Below are 27,122 nucleotides of genomic sequence, written 5' to 3'. Positions count from 1 at the left end.
TTTTTAACTGTTCCCAGCACTACCCATGTACCTCCCACTGCATCTTCTCAACCACCCAGTGGGAAAGTACTCGCTATCTACTATTTTTTTTCCAAAAAGAAAATCGAGACTTCCAGGGTTCAGACTTTGCTCACAGTCACATCAATACCAACTGTCAGAGCTTCTGGTCTTAGTCTCAGCTGATATTGTCTTCCAGTTAACACCCGAGTCAGCCCTGTGGTTTTTTCATTCCCCAGTATCTTTTGCCTCCCAGTCTGTGACTGCATAGTTCTTATACTATCTTATATTTAGGATGTAGGTTTTAGTGTCTGGTATCTGCTTTTGTGAACCCGAATGAGTCTTCTCTGAGTAATATTGACTTTTTCTTTACTTCTTCCTTTCCTTTTCTTTCCTTCCCTTTCCTTTCCTTTCTTTTCCTTTCCTTTCCTTTCCTTTCTTTTCCTTTCCTTTCCTTTCCCTTTCTTTCTCTCTTTTTTCTCTTTCTCTCTCCTTCCTTCCTTCCTTCCTCCTTTCCTTCCTTCCTTCCTTCTTTCCTTCCTACCTTCCTTCCTTCCTTCCTTCCCTCTTTTCCTCCCTCCCTTCTTCACATTCTCTCATGCCAAATCTAGGGCTTAAACTCAGGGCATGCTTTAGCTCAATTTGTCACTAAAGGCTGGTGCTCTACCAGTTGAGCCACACCTCCACTTCAAGCTTTTTGCTGGATAATTGGAGATACAAGTCTCTTTGTTTGGGAAGTTCTGATTTCTCCCTTAGTGGTCCTTTGGGATTCAGTGATGGACAGGGACCTTGTAACAAGGAGCTGGGGTTGAAGATGTGGGGTTAAGGTAGAATAGACTAATGAAGGAAAGTTGAAGAAATATCTCCTGTATTTCCTGTTATTGGAGGGGGAGTACAGGGAAGGCAATTAAATAGTTTTCATAAAGTGTCTATAGAGAAAACATTGAACAGACAGGCTAATTTTGTCCTGACTGAGCTGTTCACCTAGCATTCTGCCCTCTAGCTCTGTGGGCTGACTCCATTCACCATACTTCTCAGTAATAATTTAATCCTAGTGGTTGTTGACAGGAGATCTGTTTAAGCAGTCATCTAGTCACTTAATTTATATCTTTGTGTTTATAGGTAGACAACAGAGTGTTGCCTGTAATGATAGCTTTCAGATTAGAGGCCCAGATCAGTGACTCAGCACCCAGATTTTGACATGTGACTTGTCAGTTAGCAGTTCTTGTTTTTGCTTAATAAGTTGACCAAATCTTTTTAAATTCAGCATTGTTCAGTTGAAATAAAAACATTTCCATAATGCTCAGCAACTTCCACTTCTTGTCCTGAAATTCTAATGGAAGTATGTGGGGAATTCTATTTTAAGAATGTTAACTAGAAACATAGTCCAAAGAAGTCCAAATGCCAGTGTTCTCATGCATTTCTACAAGTATAGGAGAAACAAAAGCTCTTCTCTGCCTGTGCCCAGCAGTGCATGACTACCTGCTGGGCACAAGTAGGGCACCTCTGGAAGAAGTGGTTAGAGCACGGTGTCCTTATAGACCAGGACAAGACTTTCTTTGCTCCTTTGTCCATGACCATCTAGTAGGTTATAAGCTAAGCTGACTGACTACATGGGTGACATTTAGGCTTTAGCCTATCCTGTGCTTGTTTTCTTCCATAGATCCTTCTTTAACAAGTGGTTAGATATATGCAGAGCCCTGTTAAATTATATCTGACACAGTCTTTTGGCTTCAGATATTAGCTTAAGAATTGCTGTGCTGAGGGAACTCAGGAACATGTAATTGTGGTCACAACCACCTGAGCAAACTAACCTAAACACAGTCACTTGTGTTGTTTTTCTTGCATTCAGCCATAAAAGTAGCACCCCAAGCACTTGGTGCAGGCATTTTTCTGGCTGACTTTTCTGCCACCTGTTGTAGTGTCTTTTGATAAGCAGTAGCAGACAAGATCTGTCCTTAGCTAGCTGTAGGTTAAGGGATTGTTCTTTCCAAAAAAGCTTTCTCTAAGAAGGTAGGCCCCTGAGCTCCTAGTACATCCTGGAGTCTGGAAGATAGAGGAGACAGCATGGGCTTTGAGGCCATGTGGCCCTGTGCTTAGCTGTGTGGCCTTAGAGAAAATACACCTGTGGCCTGTCTTCCCCCCTGTCCAACAAGATAATCACCTACTTGACTTCTGAAAGGCTTGCTTGGGCTAATGCTTCCTATAATTGCTCTTTCTCCTCCTCCCCAGCATTGCCCTCCTCCTCTTCAGCCCCTGTCCCTATGGTTCTTCTTTCTTCATGACAATGAAGTCTTATGAACAATTTCTTTGTGTGATAGTTGTCATCTGGTGATTTCCCAGGCTTTTTTTTTATAGCTTGCTCTTCCAGGCTTTGTGTTGAAACAGGCTTCACACTCTGTTCTTTCCATTGAAGAAGAGAGGAGAAAACCAGGTAAAAACCTAAGGGAAAGTCTTCTACTGACAAGTCTGACTTCCCTTCCACTCAGTGCTGGCCACTATCAGAAGGCTCCTCACATCCAAGAAACGAGATCTGAGAGAGAACCAGATGTTCACAACTACTAATGAAAAGTTTCATTGAAGATTGTTTTAAAGTAGGAATTGTGAAAATATGTTTATTTTAACCAGTTCAGTTTATAGCTGTAATTGTACTGTATTTCTCCAAACGGGGGGAGAGGCATTCATGGAGTCAGACATTTAATGTTTCTAATAAAATTATTAAATGGCCCACTATACAGACTCTGACACCTAATTTTCCCAGAGTGACCACAAAGAGGGTCAAATACAGTAAAAGACCTGATCTGATGAGCCTTCCCTGGGGCTTCCTTGTTACTTGCTTTTGAAATCATTGTCTTTGGAAGCACTTCTCCTGTCTTGTGAATTTTTCTAATTTCCGATTAGTCCTAATGTGTTAATAGCATCCTTAAGGACAAAAGATTTTCTCATATTCATGGACTTTGTGTGACATCTTGCGTCTTTCTTAAGATTTGTAGTGTTTGTGATCATCAGTTTGCCAGAGAGATAGTGACCAAGGATATAGATGTTAATACATTATTATTAATCAGTTACAGATGTTAGGGTAAGAACTGATAACTTGTGACATTCTGTGCAACTGTGAGGAATACCTACTTTTGTATTCAGTATGCATTTATTGGGTGTTTTTGCTGGTATTTGTATCTCCAAAGTAAACATCATGGCATTCAAGTCAACAAGCATATGGATTTATGAAACATAATCCGATGTAGCCTGGGATAACACATTTTCAACTCCTAGTATAATCAAAGATATTGCTGTCTTGGATAACATAATTACTTTGTACAAATATGGACATCTAAAAGTGTAGTCACTAGCAGGGTTAGATGTCGAATACCTGAAATACAAGTCATCCTAGGTTCAAGAATGGGCATTTTAGTTGTTTCTAATTTTAATTAAATTAACATTAAAATTAAATGTAAATCTATGTAAAGATCATAACACCCCTATTAGAAGCAGGGTTCTGTGGATGCTTCCATAATGCTGTCTCGAGAATAAAGATAGCTTATCAAGACTCTCTCCAGGACCAAAGTAGTGTCCCTGAAGCCAAGAGCTTTTGCAAACCGCCAGAGTGTGACCAGGTTACTCAAGTCATTCATCTGACCCTGTTTTATAAACAAGTCAAGCTCTGTTTTTAAAGCAGCTGGATCTTCTATATAAAGGTGCTAGAAAGGCTTTTAATTTTCTGGCCATTCAACATAGTTACTATCTAGAAATAAAGGTCAAACCTTTCCAACCTACTCACTACTGTCCTTTTGTCCTCCACTCAAGACAACCCTGTGCATAGGCCAATGTTCCAGAAAACCCCAACCCTGTGGTAGCCTGGAGCTAGCAGGAATTTAGCTCAGGGTAAAGATATGTTACAAATTAAATGTTGCAGTAGGTATGTAAAGTTGCAATAAATAGAAACTGAGTTACATCAAGGACAGAATTAAGCTTTAAGTTTAAACTCTACAGCACTATAATTAAAATTTAGCCTGTAGCAAGCCATTCACTTAGATTAAAGGAGTATGGGGGAAGTGGAGGTTCAGGCTTACCTTGCTTTCCACAATTTATAAGTCTAAGTTACCAAAGCTAACAGTCCTGCCCCCAAGTCCAGCTCCAATTAAAAACACAGTTTGAAAACCCTTAGGAGGCCTGAGGGGCCCCTTTTTGCAGAAGGCTAACCCTTCCCCCTGACTCAGTGTATGAACAAATTAAAAAATACTACCTGGTCCCCTGATGGTCCTGCAAGCTGACAAGGTGTTTTCATTAATACATCATTAGAGTAATGGCATTGTGCTGGCGATTTACTTTCCAAGCTGCCTGCACTTCAGCCACCAAAAGGTACAGGTCCAGGGGCTTCTAGATACTTTGCTCCTAGGAAATAGACAAACTATAATTTGTCATTTTTAATGCATATTCATTTTATCCCATTCTGGGTTGTTTAAGTCTTGTTTGGCATCCTGTCTTGCAGAGTCAACTCTAGGGTTAGCTTAGCCATGGCTTGAATATACAGAGCCAGCAAGCCTTTTCAGTCTCCTCAATTCAATTTCCCTACCATCCCCCTCTCCCCCTAAATGGGCTTCTCTGAGGCTGGAAGTACGTCATTGCATGTAAAAGCAGTCTGAGGACCTGAAGCTGAAACTGTGGTTTTTGTTTTCTAGACTGTGAACTGTTACCTCATAGACAATAATGGGTTTATTCTGGTGTCTGAAGACTACATGCAGGTGAGTGGAAAATCCCTCAACTCTAAGTAAGGTTGCTTGGAATGAGTTCAGATCAGGTAGTGCAAATTATGGTATTGAAGACAACCTGGAGACAATGAGCTAAAGGGAAGAAGCAGGAGGCTGATTATTAGCTTTATTTCCATCCCTCCAGGACTGTCACAGCCAACTTCTCAGCAGGCCCCAAAGAGTGTTTACTTCCCAGAAAGGTAGGGGGGAGGGGGGAGGTCCCAGGGCCCATGGTCTGTTCTCATACCCGCAAAATGCTCATTTTATAGAACCTTGTTTTAGAGCTGCCTGTGCTACATGAGGAACATTTGCCTGAAAGGTGCCTTAGAGTTTGAACAACTTTAAGGAGCTTTTTCTCCTTCTGATATTTAACTGTCACATACACACAGACATACACACACACAAACCCACACACATACACACACTCCTACTGAATGACTGTTTTCAGTTTTCTTTGTAGTTTTTCCTGTTTAAAAATCAGTCATCTAAGTTGAAGGATTAACCTGGGCTCACAGCACTGAGGGACTAGTGTCAAGAGAGAGGAGAGGAATTTTCTCCATTTGCTTGGACCATGTACAGTGAGCACATAGTCTGCACATAGGAATCTCACTATTCCAAAGTCAAAATGAGAAAGTCAACAGCCTTCAAATGTCTTCAATTAGAAATTCAACTGGCATATTAAAATAAGAAAAAATACGAATTTCATAGTTCATCATAAAATAATATTAGCAGGAGAGGCATATGTTTTCTGTCTGGTCCTCAGGATAAACTTTATAAAACAAAGATAGTTGACTATGGGTGGTTTCTAATAACTCTAACATTTGAGAATACTACAGTTCTATAATGAATGTTCTTTGAAATGTTTTTAAATTTCTCAAAAGTCAACACTATGATAGTGATGCTTAATAAATTAATTAATTGTCTTTATGGGGGGATCTTTTAGATCTGAGCTCAGTGATTTGTTGATTTATAAACAGTGACTTTGAGAAGCAAGATCGACAGGAAATGTACTCATTACTCATGTAACTATAACTCCTGTGTACAGTATCTTTACAATAAACAAATAAAAAAGAAAAAAGAAGCAAGATCTGTGCTTCTTTTTCTCCTCTTATCCTTGGGAATATGGTAGGATCGGATGTAAATTTGCCTTCAAGACTCAAAATGTCCATGCAGTCACCTCTAATACTAAACATCACTGGGCATTGTTCAGTTGGTGGATGTGAGGAAGGATGAAATCAAAGCCCATCAGCCTGTGATCACATGTGCATTTGGCTGAGCGGAAGAACACTGAGAAATGAAGAAGTCTGTGCAACAAGACCCCCAATGCATCGCCTGGGAAGAGTTCTGTCCTTCTGCCAAAGCCACTGAGGGCTGAGATAGGGTCTAGGCCTGGGACACAGGAGTTGGAGTTGATCTTCCTGTGCTGAGCCTTGGACCAGCCAACAGACCATGGAAATAGGAAATACTCATTCCATCAAAGCCATGGCTGCCACATTCACTCTGCTCCTGCCCCCCACTTCCCTCTCTCTTCTGCTAGAGGCATTAGGCAAGAGATCTGCCAGCCTGCTCAGCCTGGACTTGTTTAAAGTTTGGCTCCCTGCCCCCCAATTAGGATAATTCTTCTTCCTCTAACAACCAGTTCCATTGACACTGGCATACATACCCACACAAAATACAAATGTCCTTCTTGCTCTTAGCATCAGTACACACCCACAGCTTGCCAATGTTTCTCTCTTGTCACACAGGAAGTGTCTGATATTCAAAGAAATGTTTCCTCCTTCTTCTTGTCTTTGATGAAATCTGTTAATTTGCCTCACTGCCTAGAAATTTTTGTTAGTGTGATTGAGGCCATTCATTAAATTATTATCAATGAAATAGTAATACAATGTCTTATATATATTAGACATTACATATTGTCACACCTTCCCATACTCACGCACATGTGCTCACAGCTGTCTACTCAAGAGTAGAAATAGGTTTCTTTTTGCTCTGCACAGCCTCAGGATGCTGGCAGAAGGTTATTACTATGAACTGTGCTCCTCAGTTCATGAGGACACCCCATCTCAGTGGTTCAGGCTATCTGGAGAACATTTGAGGTTTTCAAATTCTATCTAGCAGCAAAAAGTAGACTCATGAAACCTTCAGCTTGGCAATGAACTGAAGACAGCCCGGATGCAGAGGTAGGCCATTGCAATTCCAATCAGCCACGCTGCCTCCCTGGATAGTCTCATTCTTAGTCAAAATATTAACAACCTATGAGCACTTCTATTGGAGAGTGTTCGTCAGAAAGTGATTTTGAGAAAGGACGGGTTCTCAACTGCTGGAAATTTATAGGGCTGGGGAAGTGCATTGTTATATTTTCCTAAACGGGTCATCCAGGAATTATAAACAATTGTTTTTATTACTGCTTAGGAAGCCCTTTCATAGCCTTATTCTGACTGTTTGGAGTAGCATTTTAATCACAAGGGATTAAGTGCAGCTTAGTGCTGACTCCTTCCAAAGATAATGGTGTGTGTGTGTGTGTGTGTGTGTGTGTGTGTGTGTGTGTGTGTGTTTCAATTTCAGTATTCTGCCATATGTGTTTTGGGGACAGTCCCATCTGTTCAATAGTTTTTTCTGTTACTCCTAGGCTTCTTTTGACCATTAGTGCCCTTCTACTTTTTTATAACAGAAAATCAGAAACTAGGCCAGCTCTAGGACCCAGACTATTTATGTTTCTTCCCTGCTATTTGGGTGCATCGTTTATCTATACTTCTTCATCAATCTTCTTTTCTTCCCCATAGACTGGAGACTTTTTTGGTGAGGTGGAAGGAGCGGTGATGAACAAATTGTTAACTATGGGCTCCTTTAAAAGGTAAGAATTTTATGGGCCATAAAATTCTAGGTCCCTCCAAAAGTTGACCTAAATAATGTAAAACAAACCAAGGTTAAATAAAAGCAAGTCCAGATTTGAACCCATAGGTGGTTCCTACTCTGTTCAAACTCCAGAAAAATCTCACTGAAATCTGATGCCTTACACATGAGTCTTAGAAACTAAACTCACAATGAGCTTCCCTGTTCCCCTAACATTGAGTTTTTTGGAGGCCAGCATTACGTGGGTGTGGCCACTGAGTGAGAGGTTCTAGCAGGTTTGGGTGACTGTGAAGGAGAAAGAAAAGTTTTAACTGGTCAGAAAGGAGGAGTGAATTTTTGTCAATCTGAAAAAACAGTCAAACTTCCTAGGAATTTGGAACTCAAGGATGGAAGATGAAATTTAGAAAGTCACTGATATATCTTCAGAAAAGCAAGGAAAACCTAAAACCCTCTCCCAAGAGACTATAAATTGGCGTCCACTGCTAGAGGAAAACCCAGAGGAGGCCCAGTTTTCTAGGCAGTTTTAAGAACTCTTAGTAAACCTGAGCAGAGATTAGGTAGCTCCCCTTCTGCCCCCTCTCCCTCCAGGCAAGGCCAGTCTTGCTCTTAGGAACACCAAAGCTTATTGGAAAATCATCATTTCTTAAGCTCCGAGTATCAGAAGATCTGGGAGCTCAGTGCCATCCTCTGACAAGACCTCCAGGGAAGAACTGCTATCTTTGAAGTGGAGCTTTAATAGTTATATTAATGTTGCGATTTAAATATATAATGATAGGCAATGCAAGGATGGTCCTCCAGCTCGATCGTGAGATTCATTATGTAACTGCTGCCAGGAAGACAGGCATGCTGGGTTCATTACTCCCCTAAAACTGACTGGCTAAGAAATGTTCACTCAGGAAATCAGACTTTTAAGCCAGTCAACAAGACTAACTGAGCTCCGTGCTGAAAGCAGGGAATTAAAAATATGATGACCCAGTTTTTAAAAATCCAGAACTTGTTTATGCCAGAAGGGAGGGAGAAAAGAAATGATATAAAAATCTGGCAGGAGGCCAGCACTTCTGCAATGTCTGACATACTTGTTCTCAGGCCTGCCTGTAGCAGATATTCACCCCCTTTCCAACTCCTCAGCAATTCAAGTCCAGACTTCCTCTCCAGGAGTCATTATACTCAGATTTGACAACTCTGCTTGGACCTGACCTTGGGCGGCTGTTAGCAAGTTTTCCATGACTTCTTCAAGCTTTGCACAGCAGTTCCTAGATTGCCACCATCCAAGACTTCCCTGGTTTGCCCTATCTTTCTGTGGATGTGTACATTTGTATCATGTCAATTTGTTTTCAGCTCCATCAAGGAGAGGAGACAAAAGATGAAAAATAATAGTACATATGTTTCTCATTTGAAAGTATGTGTTTCAACTGTTTAACAAACTCATTTCCCTCTTCCTTCTTGGATGTTTGGTTCAAACTGTTTGGAGAAAGAAAGACAAAGATTGTAATCGAATTTTAAATTTCTGATCTCCTTAATGTGGGTGAATCTAGAACTTGCTTTCACTGTAAAACTAACCAATTTGGGAAAAAGGCAGAACTGGGAGTTGTGACATTAATTGTTGACATCAAGAGCTAGTTGAACCTTGTAGACTCCTTGGAACCAAAGTCAGCAACTTAAGCTTGAGTTTTAGAGTCAGAGAGTCAAATCCAGGCTCTAATGTTTAGTAGCTGCAAGACTTAGAGCAAGTCAAATTATCTCTCCAAGCATTGGTTTTTATGTGAACAATGGAGGTGAGAAGAAGAAGGAGGAGGAGGAGGAGGAGGAGGAGGAGGGGGAGGGGGGGGAGGAGGAGGAGGGGGAGGAGGAGGAGGAGGAGGAGGAGGAGGGAAAGGAGGAGGAGGAGGAGGAGGAGGAGGAGAAGAAGAACAAGAACAAGAACAAGAAGAACAAGAAGGAGAAAAGAATCACTTTTCAGGGTTACTGTCAGAGTTAAGGAAATAATATAAGCATTAGCTTCTTAGCATAGTAGCTGGCATATATTAAGGGCTCAATAATTGCCAGCTGCCACCATGATTTTTGTTGTTGATCTTGGCTCAGTCTTGGCTTTGCTTCCTGTGGGTACTGTGTGTGTTCACAGACGCATGACACCTGGTGAGGAAACTATGACACCGTAGCACTACAGTCCTTGAAATCAGACCCAAGCGCCCTGGCTCATTCCCACATGAAGTGCTGTGGAGAGTGTAGGCTGACAGTCCTTTATTCAGAGAAGATGTGCATTTCAGAAACGTTGAAACAAGGTACCTGTGAAAGTAACTGCCAGCCTCTGGGGACTGAAGTCATGTACCATATTAAGCTGTCAGCCCAAGACACAGGGCCCCTAGGGGCTAGGCTGCTTTGGAGATATGATCAACCCAGGTAAATTGGATCCCTTCATGAAATGACCTCTCAGCACCTTGGATGGTGCTGGCTGACAAGGCTTCTTGATTTCATCAGCTTATGTATGTTGTGCAAAGGAAGTGATCTTACACAAGAACCTTAGAAACCATCTAAAACGAAGAGCTCCACAGGAGATCCCCATCTCCTTCCCTCAGGCAGCCAGCCTCCTTTTGGTCTCTCTTCTGATCCATTCTTGCCACCCCTCTCTCTCTGATGAAGTGGCAGCTATGTTTGCCCAGGCATCAATGTTCTGATGACTCACTGAGTGACTCAATAACTCCTCCACCTGGCAGTGCCAGTGAGAAAAACGTGCAGATCTGGATCAGCAATACCACAAGGGAGGAAAACGACTCATTCCTGTGAACAAATGAACAACTCTAGAGAGCTCTAAAAAAAAAAATCTGTGGCAATGTGTTAATCTACGGAAGCCAGCATTGATCACTCTTGGTCACTTTAATTGAATCTGTTCCCCTTTGCTGACCTATGACCCACAGATATCAGATATCAGGCCAGATATCAGAGCTGAACCTTTAGCATTGTGGAAATAATAGTATGCATTTTTCCCTAAGCACCTGCGACAAGCCAGGCTGGGTGGCATGATAGATCAGACCTCTAACAACTCTGTGGGACAGGCAGAAATCAGGGCCAGTTTCACAATAGCAGGCCCAGTGCAAACTGGGAATAAAGGGTACTTGTTTACAAGTCTCAAGGACTTTTAGACATTGAAGGCAAACCATTAGATCAGACATGAGCCTTTTCAAGTTCAGGGCTGTGTGTTGATACAGGTCCTCGGCCTGTGAAACCAGCCTTCGGTATAAACATCTCCCATTCTCATCTTATGGATGGAAATTGTAAAGTTAGGAATGATTAAGAGCTGTCCCTATGTCTCTGTGTAGCCAAGCTAGATTCCATTATCCTGCAGTGTGAATGAACACAGGGAATTTGCTACCTCTGCCCTGTACCTGCTCGTTGTCCAGTAGCACCATGCTGTACACAGAGCTTCCCCAGTCCTGTTGAGAGATGACAGACAGCTGAGGTAGGTGTTAGCTCAGCAGTGTCTTATCTGGATGATGAAACTCCCAGTGGGAAGCCAGCTGAGCAATAAGATGGGCCACATTTCTGGTAGTTATGTTGACAGGGATCATGCTGTGTCCCCAGGTTGCCCTTCTTTTCTCATAGGATAGCAGGAGTCTCATTGCCATTTTGGTTTCCAAACACAGAACTTCAAATCCTTCTTTGTTCTTATCACTGAAAGTAAGTTCCCTAAGTAGTGACTCATTTGACTTTCTTGGTCTAGCTTTTTATCTTTTTCACTAATGTTTGTGTCTAGTGAAAGCTTTACACCTGTAGTTCTCAGAATTTTGGATTCTATGGTTTTCTGTCATTGGCCATGACACTGTCCCTACTTAAGAGAAATATAAGCTGGGCACCAGTGGCTCACGCCTATAATCCTAGCTACTTAGGATGCTGAGATCTGAGGATCATGGTTCAAAGCCAGTCTGGGCAGGAAAGTCCGTGAGACTCTTATCTCCAATAAACTGTGGCTCAAGCTGAAGAGTGCAAGGACAGTGCCCAAGCCCAGAGTTCAAGCCCCACGAACAATGACAGAGAGAGAGAGAGAGAGAGAAATATTATCTTCCCTCTTTGCCATCTTACTCTTGGCGATACAAATTCAGTTGTCAAATATCAAGCAAGAAGTGGGAAAAAGTAGTCAGTCATAGGAAAGAGTTTGAGCGTCTGTGACACTGGCTTTGAAATAAGTCTTCGACTAGAGCATCAAGTTTGCAACTGCATGTTCTGGAATATTTTCTCAGCTTCTCTGAGCCTACCTAAGCTATTTTATCACCATGAGGGGGGACCTTGCTGGATTTTCCTGAGAATTAACTAAAATATGTGAAAACTATTTTCAAACTGCAGTGGTATTGCTATGCAGTCAGATTAAACCTTGAGTGAGAGTTCAGATGCCTGAGATCCTTTTCATTACTTTTCTCTTGTTTTGTAATCAATGATCAACTCCTCTCCCCCAAAGATGCCTACTAGGCAGATGTTCCCTATGGAGAGCACTAGGCTTGGCTGTTCAATAGCATCTTCTTGTGGGGCTATTTAAGATATACCTCATACCTAGGCCCCAGTTGTACCCCAAGAGATTTATAGTAAATCAGGGAAGCAAGCCCAGGCATTGGTGCTCTTAAATGCTTTCATGTGGTTCTCCTGGGCAGACAGGGTCAAGAAATACCAACTTAACAGCACCTGGGTACCAGGCTAGCTGCCACTTGCCTTGGAGTTGCCTGAGTTTTGGCAGTTTTCATTCACTAAATTTTAGTGTTTCTCAGCAGCAAAACAGGACTGAAGAAAGTACTTATAAGCCTGAAAGTAAGGAGTAACTGGCATAATGCCTGAGTAACTGTGGAGTTACTATTTTGTACATGTTTTAGCCTGTCCTTCTGAGTGTGTGTTGGTCTCCTGCTTGGACCTCTCCAGTGGTGACAGCAGGAGGGAATCCCCACGGGGCACAATCAGCTGGTGTATGGATCATATCACAAGAATGGAGGCTTGTACTGGGCAACTCCCTGAACTATACTTTGCCTCCTTCCATTTCCTCTGTCCCTCCTCCTCTTCTCAGACTTGCATCCAAACACACATAGATGTCTGAACTGATCCCTTCCTAGACAGAAGAGCCCCACACCCATCTTTCTGGGTCTCTTTCTTGGACTGTCTTCCAGTACCTGTATCACTTCTCTTAGGCTGTGTTGGGAGGAGATAGACCTCCTCTGCTTCTGGTGATGTACTCTCCTCTAGTTCTCAGGACGACGGTCTCCCACCCAGCCATACTGAAGGGACCACTGAGCACAGAGACAGCAAGACCAAGCATCAGACTTCACCTCAGGAAGGGCAGCCTACTATGGCTAAACCCTGACAGTGGACCTTCCCCCTCTTCCCATCTCATTCCCTTTTCCACTCCCCCATGCCTATGAGTGATGGCACCTCCAGTGGTTAGACAAGGGGAACAAACAGGACATTTTTATAACTTTTGAGCCAGGGAGAAGGAAGGTAAGAATGTTAACATTCAACATTGAAAAGAGCTCAATATGGAGCCAGCTAAATGCACAAGAGCCAGCAAAAACAGATTAAAAGCCAGATGCTGGTGGGTAATACCTGTAATCCTAGCTACTTGGGATACTGAGATTAGGATTGTAGTTTGAGGCCAGCCTAAACAAAGAAGTTTGTGAGAGCCCTTTTCAATCTGTATCTGGATGTAATGGTATATGCCTGTCATACCATCCTAGGTCAGATGCTGAAGAGGACCTCAGTTCTGCTAGCTAGGGCAGAAAAATCCATGAGATTCCATCTCCACAGGGGGAACATGGATGGGATGGCACCTGCCTGTAATCGCAGTAAAGGTGGGAAACCCAAAACTGGTGAATTCTGTGTTGGGCATATACCTAGGCAAAAAGAAAGCCTCTACCTCAAGAATAAGCACTGAAAAGTGATCTGGAGGCATAGATCAAGTGACAGAATACCACCTCAATAAGTACAAGGCCCTGAGTTCAAATCCTAATGCTAAAAACAAAAACAGAAAATGAGGTAAATCCTCACTGAAGCCTTAAAGAGAGCTGTTGCTTGTGTGTGTGTGTGTGTGTGTGTGTGTGTGTGTGTGTGTGTGTGTGTGTGTGTCTGTGTCTGTGTGTGTGTCTGTGTCTGTGTGTCTGTGTGTCTGTGTGTCTTGGGGCTTAAACTTGGGGCCTGGGCGTTGTTCCTGAGCAATTTTGCTCAAGACTAGTGTTCAACCACTTTGATCTACAGTTCCTCTACTTTGGTTTTTGAGTGTTTAATTGGAGATGAGCTTCTCATGAGGACTTCTCTGCCTGGGCTGGCTTCAAACTGCCATCCTCAGATCTCAGCTAGGTTACAGGCATGAACCACTAGTGCTGGCCAAGCTATGGCTTTTTGTCAAATATACACCACAGGAGTGTTTTCTCTGAGCATTTTGCTCTTACCAAAAATATTTTTGTGGTTTCTTGGGAGGTCAAAGGGTCTTTTGTTTTTATTTTTTTGTTATCCTGGGGTTTGAACTAAAGGTCTCATGCTTGCTAGAACAGGCAGTCTTCTGCTTGAGACAAACTCCCAATCTTTTTGGTACCTAAGTTATTATTCAACAAGCGATCTCACTTTTTCTTAGTTTAGGCTTAGCTGAAATCCTCCTAGTTACACATCCTGCAGAGTTGCCCTTACAAGCATGGTTAAGCTGAAGTCTCACAAACTGTGCCAGGGCTGACTTCAAACTGCAATCCTTTCAATCTCTGCCTCCCAAGTAGCTGGTATTACAGGTATGAATTGCTAAGCCTAGCTTTCCTTTTGTTGCTGTATATCTAATTATGATTCAGGACAGAAAAGTCAATGGAGTACATGTGGCTTGCAGGGAAATAGATGGCTAATGAGTTGGTTTTGGCTTAGAGTTACCAACAGTAGTTATCATTCTCTGCCATTGTCTTCCCCATTTCTCTTTCATTGTTGTTTGTGCCAATGTGCTTGTGTGTGTGTGTGTGTGTGTGTGTGTGTGTGTGTGTGTGTGTGTGTGTGTGTGGCTTTTCTGGTTTAGTTTGGTTTTATGCTGTGCCTAGTGCAATATCCCTGGGCTTTCCTCTGTCCAAGGTCACTGGTATTTTTCCCATGGGGCCTGGCAAATGTACTCATCACCTCACCCACACACTCATTAGTGTGGTTTCTTTGTGTGGAATTCCCTGTGGCAGATCCTCTGTTGAAATCACCTTTCTAAAAAATGGTATCTCCAGGTAGAAGTCAATACATGGACCCTCTCTACTCTGCCTGTGTAGTGGAGCTGGGAGTCCCCTCACCACACACACATACACCTTTGGTAATCACATTACATTTTAGCAAATGCCCTGGCCTTGGAGTCTAGAGTGTGAAAGGAAAAGTCTGTTATGTTTGGATAGCTGCTCTCCTTTAATACTGACTGCCCTACTGAAGTCTAATACTCAACAACTCCTGTAATGAATGTAATGGCTTCTTGGCTTCCTGTGGGCCTTACCATTTCCACAGAAGTATGCTTTGTCAGAGGTGGCGTTGAAGGGAACAAGGAGAAAAAGGAGACAGATTGGTCTGGACAAGTGTGTTTCTGGGCCAAGCATTCTGGAATGCAGAGGCAAGGAGATTGCACTGAACCACTCTGTAAAATCCTGAAGCTACTGCTAGAGAGACAATCCCAATTATAGTAACCATAATGCTGCTGTCATCTTCACCATGATGGTAAACTTGTTATTGTTTTTCAACATAATGGTTTGTACATCTCATTGTTGCAATGGGTCCACCTGTATCCCTGTTTAAATGATTTGTTTTTTCGCTTCCCCTCTACAAATTATACCAACATCAAATACAGTGAAAGCAGGGGTTATACCCTGGGGGAGGGATATACAAAGCAACAAAGAAATCATCTTATATGTTAGAAACAATCGCAAGAAAGAAAAACCATTTGAATACTTATCTTGGGGTTCATTTCACCTAACATCAACTTATCTGACCTTTTCTGCTTGACTCAGACATACACTAGTTATTGCAAAAAAGAGAAACCATGGGACCTATGTTTCTTTGGGCCTGGCTTATTTCACTTAATATAATTTTTTCCAAGTCTTTCCATTTCCTAACAAATGGGGCAATGTCATTCTTTCTGATGGAGGCATAGAATTCCATTGTGTATATATACCACATTTTCTTGGTCCATTCATCTACTAAGGGGCATCTGGGTTTGTTCCATATCTTAGCTATGGTAAATAAGGCTGCAATAAACATAGTTGTGCTGGTAGCTTTAGTGTGGTCTTGTTTGTGATCATTTGGGTAAATGCCCAAAAGTCAGATTGCTGGGTCATAGGGGAGCTCTATGTGGATTCTTTTGAGGAACCTCCATACTTTCAATAGAACATTTTTTTCATTTATGCTTTGTAAATTAATAACTTGGATGCTTCATGTTTGTCACCATAGACCCAACACTACAACTTCTTTGTTTGTTTTGTTTTTTGAGGTATTTCAGGTTTGATCTCAGGGCTTATACTTGTTAGGCAAGTGTGCTGTCACTTAAGCCACACTAACAGCCCTTTTTGCTTTATTTTTCAGATAGTCTTTTATGTATAGGCTTGATCTCAGACCACAATGTCTCCTGAATGGGAATGACAAGCTTGTTTAGTAAGATGAGGTATCACTAACTTTTTGCCAGACTAGCCTTAAACTGTGATTTTCTCTCTCTGCTTGGAGTACTTGAAATTATAAGCATAAACTACTATTCCCAAGTATTTTTCAAATACCTCCCTACAAGTTCATTTTTAAACTCAAGGTTAATGACATAAAATAGTTGCTGAGTTCCAAGTATCATAGCTGTACTCCAGAATGGCGGAAGGATTCACAAAGAGCCAAAATGTCAATTTTTTTTTTTTTACCAATTTGACAAAATTCTTTACAAAATTCAGTTTAACAAATTTATAAACATGTTAAGTAGCCTCCAAATTGCCTGGCCTCATTTTCCTAATGAAGTACTATTTCTATTGTTATTACTATTTCTATCTATAAATATTATACCATTGATGAAATACTACTAAAACATAGTATGAAAAAGTACATACCAAAAAGTTAGAGCCAGGTGCAGTGGCTCATGCCTGTAAAGCTACCTACTTGGAAGGCTGAGACAGGAAGATTGTGGTTCAAGGCCAAACCCGAAACAAAAGTTTATGAGATCCCTTCTCTAACCCATACCCAAGAGGCGGAGATCACATGATCTCAGTGCTAGGCCAGCCCTGGCAGAAATTTCATAAGCCTCAGTCTCCATGGAAAGAAGCCAAACACGGTGGCATGAGTCTGTGAACCCAAAGATGACAGGAAACCTAAAAGAAGGTGGATTGTAGGATTGAAGCCTGGGTGTGGACAGCAAAATCAGGCTAGAGATTGAAAAACAGGCTAGAGATGTTGCTTGTTGATTCTTCTGCAGCCTGGCAAATAAGAGGCCTTAGTTCAATTCCCTAATACTGAAGGAAGAAAAAGTCAGGTTTTTGCTTGTCAGAAGAGAAAAATAGCTATGAGAAGACTACTAGAAGTCTCTACCACTTTCAACATACCACAATTTGCTTTCAACAGTGAAGATCCTCTGACTATTGACCATGGTTTCCTTTATTATCCATTTCAGCAACACAAGAACTGGGCTGTGTTCCCAACTCCTGGCGTCCCCAACATGCCATGTGCCAAGCCATCCGAGTACAAATGGCCATGGAAGATCTAGCCATTGGGCTATGTGCCTGCCTGGTGCCAGACAAGGAATGTATAAGAACTCTCTAACAGCTGCTGGGTTTTACCACTACTACTAATGTCATCAGCAACCTCAGCAGGTCTGCATGGCCTGTGCTCAGCACATCACAAGCATTATTATGATGCAGTTACTCGGAACTGTAGACATAGCCTCTGATCTTGGCAGAGCTCAAGGATGCTTCTCCAGCCTACAAGTTTCTCTACTCAGGGGGATTTTCTCTTAACTTATTCCCAAGCAGAACTCAGATGTTTCCCTTCTGTTACCCACCCAAACAAACACGCAAAGGAAATTTCAAATGTGACATTAATTGCTTTTAATTAACATTTTGCCAGGCTGACCTCGAAATGTGATCCTCTCCATCTCTGCTAAGGGAGTAGGTGATGATATTAAAGGTTCAACTCAAGCTTGCTCTTGCAGGCAGACATTCTACCCCTTAAATCAAGGAAAAGTAACTTGTGTGGATGGGCCAGTGAATGAGCAAACAAGCAAATAGCTAGGTATCCCTTACTCAGTTTCCATGAATTTGATCCTCAGTGAAGCAGATGTGGCTGGCAGAGCAACACTCTTGCTGTGAGTGGAGGCAAACAGTTTTAATACTGGGAGGTTGCTGGACTCTTAGGACCACATTCCTTCAGAAGACCTTCTTTTGGTCCTGAGGATCTTAGTCTTATTTGTCAAACCAGGGCTTCTCTCAAGGAGGCAAAGGATAAAAGGAAGTTATTTTTGTTCCCTTGATGCATTCACTATCTATCTACAGATTTGTTTTTGTGCTGGAGCTGGGGCTTGACCTCATGCTTCTCACTCTCACTTGACTTTTTTGCTCAAAGCAGTTACTCTGCCACTCAGCCATTCCTCTGCTTCCCACTTTTTACTGGTTACTTGGAGATAAGAGCCTCATAATTTTTCTGCCCCTGTTGGTTTCAAACCTGGATCCTCAGACTTCAGCCTCCTAAGTAACTAGGACCTTAGGTTTGAATCAACAGTGCCCAGAAGATTCAAAATTTGAATAGACTTTTGGGAGGTGGTAGACTGTGACCAGTGGAGCTCCTTGAGTAAGGGGCTGAGCCCTTCCTGCTACTCCTCTCTGCTTTCCGGCTGCTACTGGGTGAATGGCTTTTCTTATTGTTCTTCCATATGATATTTCTGCCTTGACAGGGACCTAAAAGCAATAGAACCCGCTAATCATGGACTACAACCTCTTACACTAAGAGCCAAAATAACTCGTTGCCTCTTGAATTCTTTCTCTCAGGTATTTGTTACAGTGACCAGAATCCGAGTAACACATAAAGTAATATCTGAAAGTATGATTTGGCCATTATGAGCCTTAGTTTCCTATCCTATTAACTGTAACAGTAATAACTGGTTACTTTCTAACAGAAAACAATCAATTATTAGTTTTCGCTCTTATTACCTAGACCACATACTGATGTGAGAAGCATCTACAGCTTTGTTTCCTTTCTTTTTTTAAATATATACATTATTAACACCTGACTAGGAAAGGTGTTGATTAGCTGTTCACAGAACCCTCTGCCTAATCTAGCAAAACAGAGAGGTCTCATGGTTCTCCTTTAGGTGCTCTACCATGGCTTCCATGTTCTGGGCTTCTGGCCAGTACAGCCATGTGAAAGCCAATTTTCTGCTGGTGATCAGTTCTCGTCATCTACACTTATTCTTGGTGATTTCTGGTTAAAGCCAGGATGGTATAAGCTCACTGCCATTGACAGTGTGAGAGGTGTTGCGCTGTGCTGGGAAGGTGCTATGGGTTGAGGTACAGGGACCTTTCTATAGTGGAGCTCTCCCTCCTTTCCCCAGTCTAGCTTTTCTGCATGTAAGCATGAGCTGTGACGTCCCACTGTGACAGTCCCTTTGTTAAGGAGCTCCCGAGTTTCTGCTTCATGCCCTTACACATTAATATCGCCCCCAGAGTTCAGAAAGGAGCCCATATTTTTCCATGCCACTTCAGTGATTCATTTTGCATTCAGACTTTGATCCTGAGTTGCTTAATTATGTCCTATGATGGGTTTTTATGTCAAATGTCTCCCTGTTCCTGCTTCTAGGGCTGTATTTACAAATATTAAGATGTTTACATAGTGGTTAGTAATGTTGATCTCCACGGTTACTAACCAGCCTATGAGCTCAGCTTATACCTTTATAAATTTAAATTGTAAGTAATTTTAAATGTAATCTCTTCTAGTTCTTAGCAAAATATTTTTAAATGTTTGTCTGGCTGGAAAAGAAAAGTGCCAGTGAAATGATTGTAGAGAAGTCTCCATGTCCCGGGCAGCACAGGGCTGTCCATGCTTTGTTTGCCTTACTTTGAGCTGCTACTTCAGAGACTGTGCTTGTCTTTATCAATGTTTCATGGAAGCACAGAGCTGCTGGTAGTATGGCCTCAAGCTTCTGGCTTTGGACCAAGCCTGGTTGAAGTGGCTAGGAGTGATGCCATGAGGATTGAGGCATGTTATCTGTAATGAGAATAAATTCCTGCAGCTGAGGGCCACTGAGCTCTACACCACTCCTGGGCTGGGCATGATTCTTGGTGCCTATTTTAGAGCCCAATGAAAGTAGGCAATTATCATGTTCTCTATAATCAGCTGAACAGGATACAGGTAGCCACAAAACGGAGTTATTTAAAACAGTAACAAAATCACTTCAAAAAGGGTAATAATCTGGAAGTTTTTCTTTCTGCAACATCTAGTTAAGGGTGTCTACATGTAGAGAAGACCAGGAAGGTTCATTCTGTAACCTCCTCAGCAGCAGAGGTATCACAAAGCCCCCGTTTTGCAATGAAAGACAGAAGCCCTGGCCTGGGAGCTGCCTGGAGCAATTTAATTTGGCCTCAGCTTATAAGTAAGAGCCTTTGGGAAATGAAAATCCTGAGCTCTCTGCCAGCTGTGCAGCTGGGTGGTTACCATGGCAAAAGCCCCTCACAAGCCTAACCAGCTGGTTTTGCCAGCCAGCTGGCTCTGCCTGGCTGGGGACTTTCCCCACAGTCTTTTCATCTTGAGTTGTGAGTTGATTCTGGCTATGAGACCTCATCTTGAACAACATTGTTTTTGACCTTCCAGCAAGACAATGGAATGGGCCATAGGTCTTACTTCAAAGCATCTCTGAGAATCTTATCCTAATTCTGAGCAGAAAGCAGGCCAAAGTGGATCCAGCTTGGCCCCCAACTTGTCAACTTGTTCTGGCTCCTCCATTGGTTTGCTAGGGGAACTTAGGCACAATATTTGCACTGGATGCGACTCAGTTTGCCTCTCTGGAAAATTGAGATGATCAGAATCTATCTTGTTAGAATGTATTTAGAAGAATGCTTTGCTTTAGGTTACTCCATGAAGTTCAACAGGCATCAGCTATTATCATTATGATCCTTGGCTAAAATGCCCATGTATAAAAGTTGCAGAAGTGTCTCATAGTTACCTCTCACTCTAGAGAGCACCTGGGACTACCATAGCAAAGCTTAAGTCTTACTCTATAGTGCACATTCCAATGAGCTGAGGAAGCATGCTTGTCTATCCTCCAGCCATCTGGGTAAAACCTGAGTTTCTTCCAACTGCTCTAAACACCATCACATTAATTAATAGTGATGGTGAAAACATCCTAACATCCTAATAGCAGCAGGTGCAGCTTTGCCTTCTGCTGAATGTCTCCTATGACCAAGTACTATACTGAATTCAACACAGACTACCTTTTTTAGCCCTGAGGAGCACCTTTCAAAGGAGTAATTGTTTTCACCATTTCACAATATGAAACTGAGGTGTCAAAAGTTTAAATGGATGAGTTACAGTTTTATAACTGGTGTCAATCCCAGTTTCAACGAGAATGTCACACTGCTGTTCTTGGGCCTTTGGGAACAATATAGAGTTAAGAGCCTAAGCATGGTGTCAACTGTACACTACTGGTTATTTGGTTGTCAGAGCATCTCTGTAAGTCATTTGACATATGAAAAAATGAAATATGAAACTGGGTGCTGAAATCCTAGCTACTCAGGAGGCTGAGATCTGAGGATTGTGGTTCAAAGTTAACCCAAGCAGAAAAATCCATGAGACTTATCTCCAGTAACCTAACAAAAAGCTGTAAAAGGAGCTGCTATTGCTCGAATAGTTGAGTGCTGGCTTTGAGCAAGAAAGCTAAGGGATAGTATCCAGGCCCTTAGCACCAGGACCAGCACACACACACACACACACACACACACACACACACACACACACACACACACACACACACACACACAGAGGCATGGCAATATGATAAGCAATTTAAGATCAAACTTTGTATATATTATGTAAAAGCACCAACTGCTCAATCAGGCACAGCCTGCATTAATATCCACCATCCTCTAGCCACAGGTACTGCGCTCAACCCTGTGCTCTCTCACCTGACTCTCGCATAAGAGATAAGCAGAAGGAAATACAGAAGACAATGCAAATTCTTGCCAAGAAATTGCCCTGTATAGAGAGACCTGTAGGACAAGGTTGGGGACAGAGGCACAATGGGCCAATGAGGAACCGGTTAGAATTGTCCACTGTTCCCTAGAGCTTGAGAAAGTTAAAGATCCTGTTATTTCTTAGTCCAGGGTCTCCTTCCCAGGGATCATCCACCATGGAGATCAGAGCCCATGTCCAGTTCAGAACTCATCTTCTCTCTGGAGTATCCTGGTTCCTGCAAATCAACCTTATTTCAGACCAAAATGGCTATCAAGTTGGCAGGCTTTCTCGTCTCACTCTACCTTTCCCAAGAACATCCTCCCAAGTTCTAGAGGGTCACACGAGTCTTCCATGTTCCTTGTTCCCCAGGGTACACTGCATTTGTGACTGGTATACTCCGTGCTGGTAACAGCCCTCCAGGCTGGTACACAGCCCCATTTAGGTCCTATGTTTTCTCAATTTGTGAAGCTCCTTTCCCTTCTTTGCTCTAGAATTACCCTTTATGACTATCAAGCCATGTGCAGAGCCAACAAGGAAAGCAGTGACAGTGCCCATGGACTCCTGGATGTAAGTACAGTGCTGGCACCCTGCTGTGCCTTGGTCTTTCCCTCTGTGAGACCGTATCTCCCTCTTTCAACTCATCAGGTTTTCAAGACCATGAGTGTTTAAAAATATTTCCTGGCTTTATTTATTAAGAAAAACTGCTTCTTTTTTTAACCCCAACCTGAAGGCTTTGGTTATTTAATGCAATAACCCACTTTTCATGGAGGAGCAAAGAGGACATTTTTGCCAAATTTCTTTAAGAATTTTTGCTTTTGTTCAGCAGAAATCGTCCCTTTTGGTTTATAATAGAACTGTTAGCCCACAAATGAATTCATATTTTGATGACAGACATTATTCCCTGATCAAGTTATACTTCTTGGAGCTGGGTTTGTTGATGATGTTATGATTTCTAATCAAACAACAAAGTACTGTAACTTTAGAAACTGCCAGAAGTTAATGGTTACAGTTTACTCCCAGGTTTTAAATTGTCATTTACAAAGTGCTAACATTGTCACTTTAACCACCAGTTACCTAAAACACAGAAAGAAAAAAAAAAGATATGCTTTTATATAATCCACATGTATGTCTAAATATAGCCAAAACTTAGCCTAAAATTTGGTTTAAAAACAAGATTTTAAAAGTCATTTTTGGTTTCCAAATATATACACCTTTTATCTTCTGAGAGGCCTTACAAGGAGATGCTTTAAAAAGCAAGTATTTAATTTGATTTTACTATTATGGGAGAGCAAGAGAGGTTCAGAGCTGGAAATCTTCTGGAGCAAAAAAGAGCCGGATGTTTTGAAAAAATACCAGTTTTTACTGTGATGGTGTCTTTCTCTAATCTTAGCAGGAATGTTTCCAGACTTTAAAATGTTCCCAAGATAAGTTTTCACTATTTGGCTTAAAAGCTCAATGGCTTTATTCTTCTGAGTGACAATGTGAATATAAATTTTTAATCTCATATCTCATATTTACATAATCTCTCTTTATTTAGCATAGATTGAGAAGGCATGGGGGGGGGGAGCATCTTTTCCCCTGGCCTCAGGATGAGCTGGCTCTATGCCAAGCCTCTAAAGCTTCTTGACTTCTTTATTCATTTTCTTATCCTCCTAGCTCTGCCTCAGGCTATGTACCTAAGGGACACGGTCCTGTGGTCTGATCACCTGGGTGTTAAAGAAAATATGATTTTTTGAAGTTAAAATGACAAAACCATGATTCTGCAATAATGCATTTGTTTAAAAAAAAATAGTTGGAAGTTCACATGCTTATTTGACCCTAATCCTCGGGGCCCAAGAGCCTTCTGATTCAGAGAAAGATGTTGAAATAGTTCAATCAGAGCGAGAGATATTAGAAGTCAGAAATCTGTGTGGGCTAATGGGTACTCTAACCCCCCGGTATTTTTTTGTTGTTGTTTTTGTTGTTCCTGCTCATTTACTTTCTGGCCCCAAATAGAATGGCTAAGGGAACCTCGGTTTGTCCTTGTGTTATTTACAACTGGATGAAGTCCCCCTTCCCAGTTCTAGTTCTTACAATTAAAATGTTCATGGAGTAGGATTAAGTAGCATTGCCTCAGAAACCAGAGTTTGGCAGACTTTTCAAGTCTGTGACACCTAAACACAGCCATAAAAGGTTCTGAGATTTTTCTGGACCTGACATCTGGAGCCCAGAGTTTGCCAGTGTCTTTGCCTGTTCCCCCCAGTCCACCTACTACTTACATATCTGGCATACCTAGGTACAAAGAGCCAACTGAGGGGGAGAGCTGGTATTTTCCAGAATTCAGGAAATTGAATTATCCACATAGGAAATATCACAGAGTAAACAATCTGACTTCTCTTTTTTAATTAAAATATTCTGAAATAAAGATTAAGCTGTCAATGCCTTCTTTTATAGATTTTCTGCAAGGAGAAAAAAAATCACATGTTTATATGGTTATCATTTTTTTTTTAAAGTCCAGTATGTAAGTGTAAGAAAAACTAGCTCAAATCCTACATAATTCATGGGAGGCATTAAAAATCAAGTATATGGCATTTGTGCTTATTTCTATGAATGACACACAGTGATAGAGAACACAGAATCACCTTTCCAAAAGGGAGTTCTGTGAATTATCATTTGAAATTAGTTATTTGATTCCAGCCCCTGAGCATTAGGCTGTGAAATATTAGCCCCTAGAGGGTAAAGGTTTAAGCATTGTTTGTTGAACTTCCTTTTTCCTCCCAGTGATAACCCTTGTATTAGAGCATGTTTATTTTACTAGTAAATCACATCTCACTACAGGAGAGTTCAAAGTTTTAAAATGTTAGTTTTGGGATACAGTATCCAACCATTTTCTTCCTTTAGCTAGAGAGTCTCTGTTTTTTAACCTGATATCAATCTCTCTAGAAGAATAACATTGTCTTAATGTAAAGCCTTAAGTCAGACTGCAAAGTTTTTGTGTGATACATTGTTTGTAATGGATTGAATTCTTCCCTCCAGCCTTATAATGCCTTCCTTTCTGCAGTGAAGTGGATAATGACAGAACTTGTCTTGTAAGTACAGTCCTCTGGGTTTTTATTTTTATGTAGTATTGTTTTTCTTTTTGTATTCTGATGTGAATTGGGCGATTGGTTCCATGCATTCAATAACCATTACATTTTATAATACTCTGAGGTAAACTCACTGAACATCTCAAAATAATGAAGGCCAAAAAAAAAAATATATCTTTTGTTGTTATTCAGGATCACTCCTATGCCCTTATGTCACTGTTTAGCAGACTAACAGCTTGCAATATACAATCCGAATTTATTTATTGTGGTTACTGTTAAATTTAACATGGATGTCTGGATGTTTTTAATGCAGCTTGGGTGGGCTGTGGTCAGAACACACTGCCATGCTGTCCACAGCTACTTGGGGTGTCTCAGCTCAGTGCAGGGGCGGGGGAGGGGGCTTGCTCATGAGGGAGCCAGAGAAGGCTGGGGACTTTTCCCAGGTGCAATTTAATTGTTTACCTTGTCAAATTCTGGTCCTCTTTGGAAGATGTTGGATGCTTCTGTGACTTATGTCAGACTTGAGGTGTCACAAAGATGAAAGGCTTGACTTCCAGAACAGATACTGGACACGTTACAGCAAAACTGGGTTACAGGAAAGCAGATATTTCCAATGGACAAGCATGTAGACCAGATTGATTAGTTGCACAAAACTCTCTCTTCCTTCCATTCCCCTCCAAGACTCCAATTCTTTGAATTAAAGGCAGATTCTTGCCATTTAATGGAACCTATATTAGTTTAACCAAGTTGACCTGGACCGGAAAAATGAATGAATAAATTTGGGCCTATGTCTATGTCATTTGAAGGATGTTTTATATTATTTTATGTCTTTTAGTAGCAAATTAGTAAATTTTGATTTTTCTGAAATCAGACTGGGTTACCATTTCATAAAAAGAAATTTGTCTCCCATTTCTCTTACACACAAGGCTTTATCAAATTGAACTTGCAGCATGAATTTTATAAGCATCCTTTGTTACTATAGACTGTGGTCTAGGAAGAGAAGAACATTCCATTTGTATTTCTGAGCTGAGGCAGGACGAATCCCTTTACAATGTCCTTGTTTATTGTAAAATCATACTAGATGGTATTAAGAGCAAATGACAAGTTAATAACAACTAGAAAATGATTTCTGCACAAACCACAGGATATTTCTCAACGAGGAGTCCTTGAGTCTAGGTGAGCTTGACTTGGGGTTTAGCCCAGCATTGACGGTAAAACAGCCTTTTACTCAGTAAGATAACGTCTGGTGGAAACTCAGTGGGAACACAACGAGCCGTGTTGAGGTCTCCAAAGTGTGATGTTATTTTTGCAAATGAGGTGAGCAGCACCAGACAACACAGAATGTCACTGTTCTAGCTAGGAGGTGGATGACCAAGTAACGCTGGGCTTTTGCACCATCTGTTTAGGTTCCTGGTGGAATTTAACCTCTGCAGTTGGTGGCACTCTGATATGACAGCTAAAGGTAAGCAGTAACTGGTGTCTTTTTCCCCAGAGTGATAAACCCAGGGTTCACTGCCTATTTTTCATCAGGGATGTGCTGGCTTGCAGAAAACTATGCAGGACAACTTGATGACTTTCCAGCTCTGTCAGCAAAAAGCTGTCTGTTGTGCTGAGTGTTATGCCATCCAGTCCGAAACAAAATTCCACCAGCTTTATTCTGCCCTATTGAGTGTACACTTTGACCTGATTTTCTTAACTAAGTCTTTGGGGCCCTACGGGGCCCAGATAAATTCTTCAGAAAGCTGGGGAGCAATCCTGAATGAATAAATAACAACTTTTCCTGTTCTCACAATACTCATGAAAATATAAATCAGAAGCTTCCAGTGATTTGAGCAGTAGTTAATAGAGACTTCTTATATCCACGAGTAATGGAGTTAGGTCAGTATGTATTTGAGTCTGGCTTAGAGGCTAAACTTTCACAATATCTTTCCTCAGCTTAGTTTCCTCATGATGAGAAGAAGGATATCCCTTAGAGAGTATATGTGTGGGCAATGAGAGAATACATTGTGTTATAGGCTCACCAGAAACTGGCACATTAGATGTCAACTCTAGTTAATTCCTGATAATAGTGATGACAGTGATAACTCTGACAATGATGATTACCTTTGAAACTAACATACTCCTAATAAGCATTGTCTCCCAGTGGTCTTTCCCACACTTGCTCAGTCAACTACTATCTTTTTTTTTCAAATACACTCAGTTTCTTTCTTTTCTTTGTGTATATACTCATTCACATTCATTTTGTTAATCTGGAATGCTTGAGATTTGCAGTTTAGTAGCATATCATTTTTTAAAATGAGAT

At 41.4% G+C, this 27,122-nt stretch overlaps 1 protein-coding gene across 1 annotated transcript in view; it reads left to right on the top strand.

Annotated features, from left to right (window-relative positions):
- Positions 1-27,122, top strand: part of Cacna2d3 (calcium voltage-gated channel auxiliary subunit alpha2delta 3) — a 927,251-nt gene that overhangs the window by 837,281 nt on the left and 62,848 nt on the right. Inside the window, exons 30-34 of the mRNA XM_042679948.1 lie at positions 4,677-4,739; positions 7,529-7,599; positions 22,247-22,322; positions 24,771-24,823; positions 26,227-26,282. Coding sequence (XP_042535882.1) covers positions 4,677-4,739; positions 7,529-7,599; positions 22,247-22,322; positions 24,771-24,823; positions 26,227-26,282 — 319 coding nt within the window. The remainder of the gene's footprint in view (positions 1-4,676; positions 4,740-7,528; positions 7,600-22,246; positions 22,323-24,770; positions 24,824-26,226; positions 26,283-27,122) is intronic.

Source organism: Dipodomys spectabilis, unplaced genomic scaffold, assembly GCF_019054845.1.
Source record: "Dipodomys spectabilis isolate Male_0828 unplaced genomic scaffold, ASM1905484v1 ptg000054l, whole genome shotgun sequence".
Classification (NCBI taxonomy): Eukaryota; Metazoa; Chordata; class Mammalia; order Rodentia; family Heteromyidae; genus Dipodomys; species Dipodomys spectabilis.
This window is presented reverse-complemented; position numbering and strand designations above follow the sequence as displayed.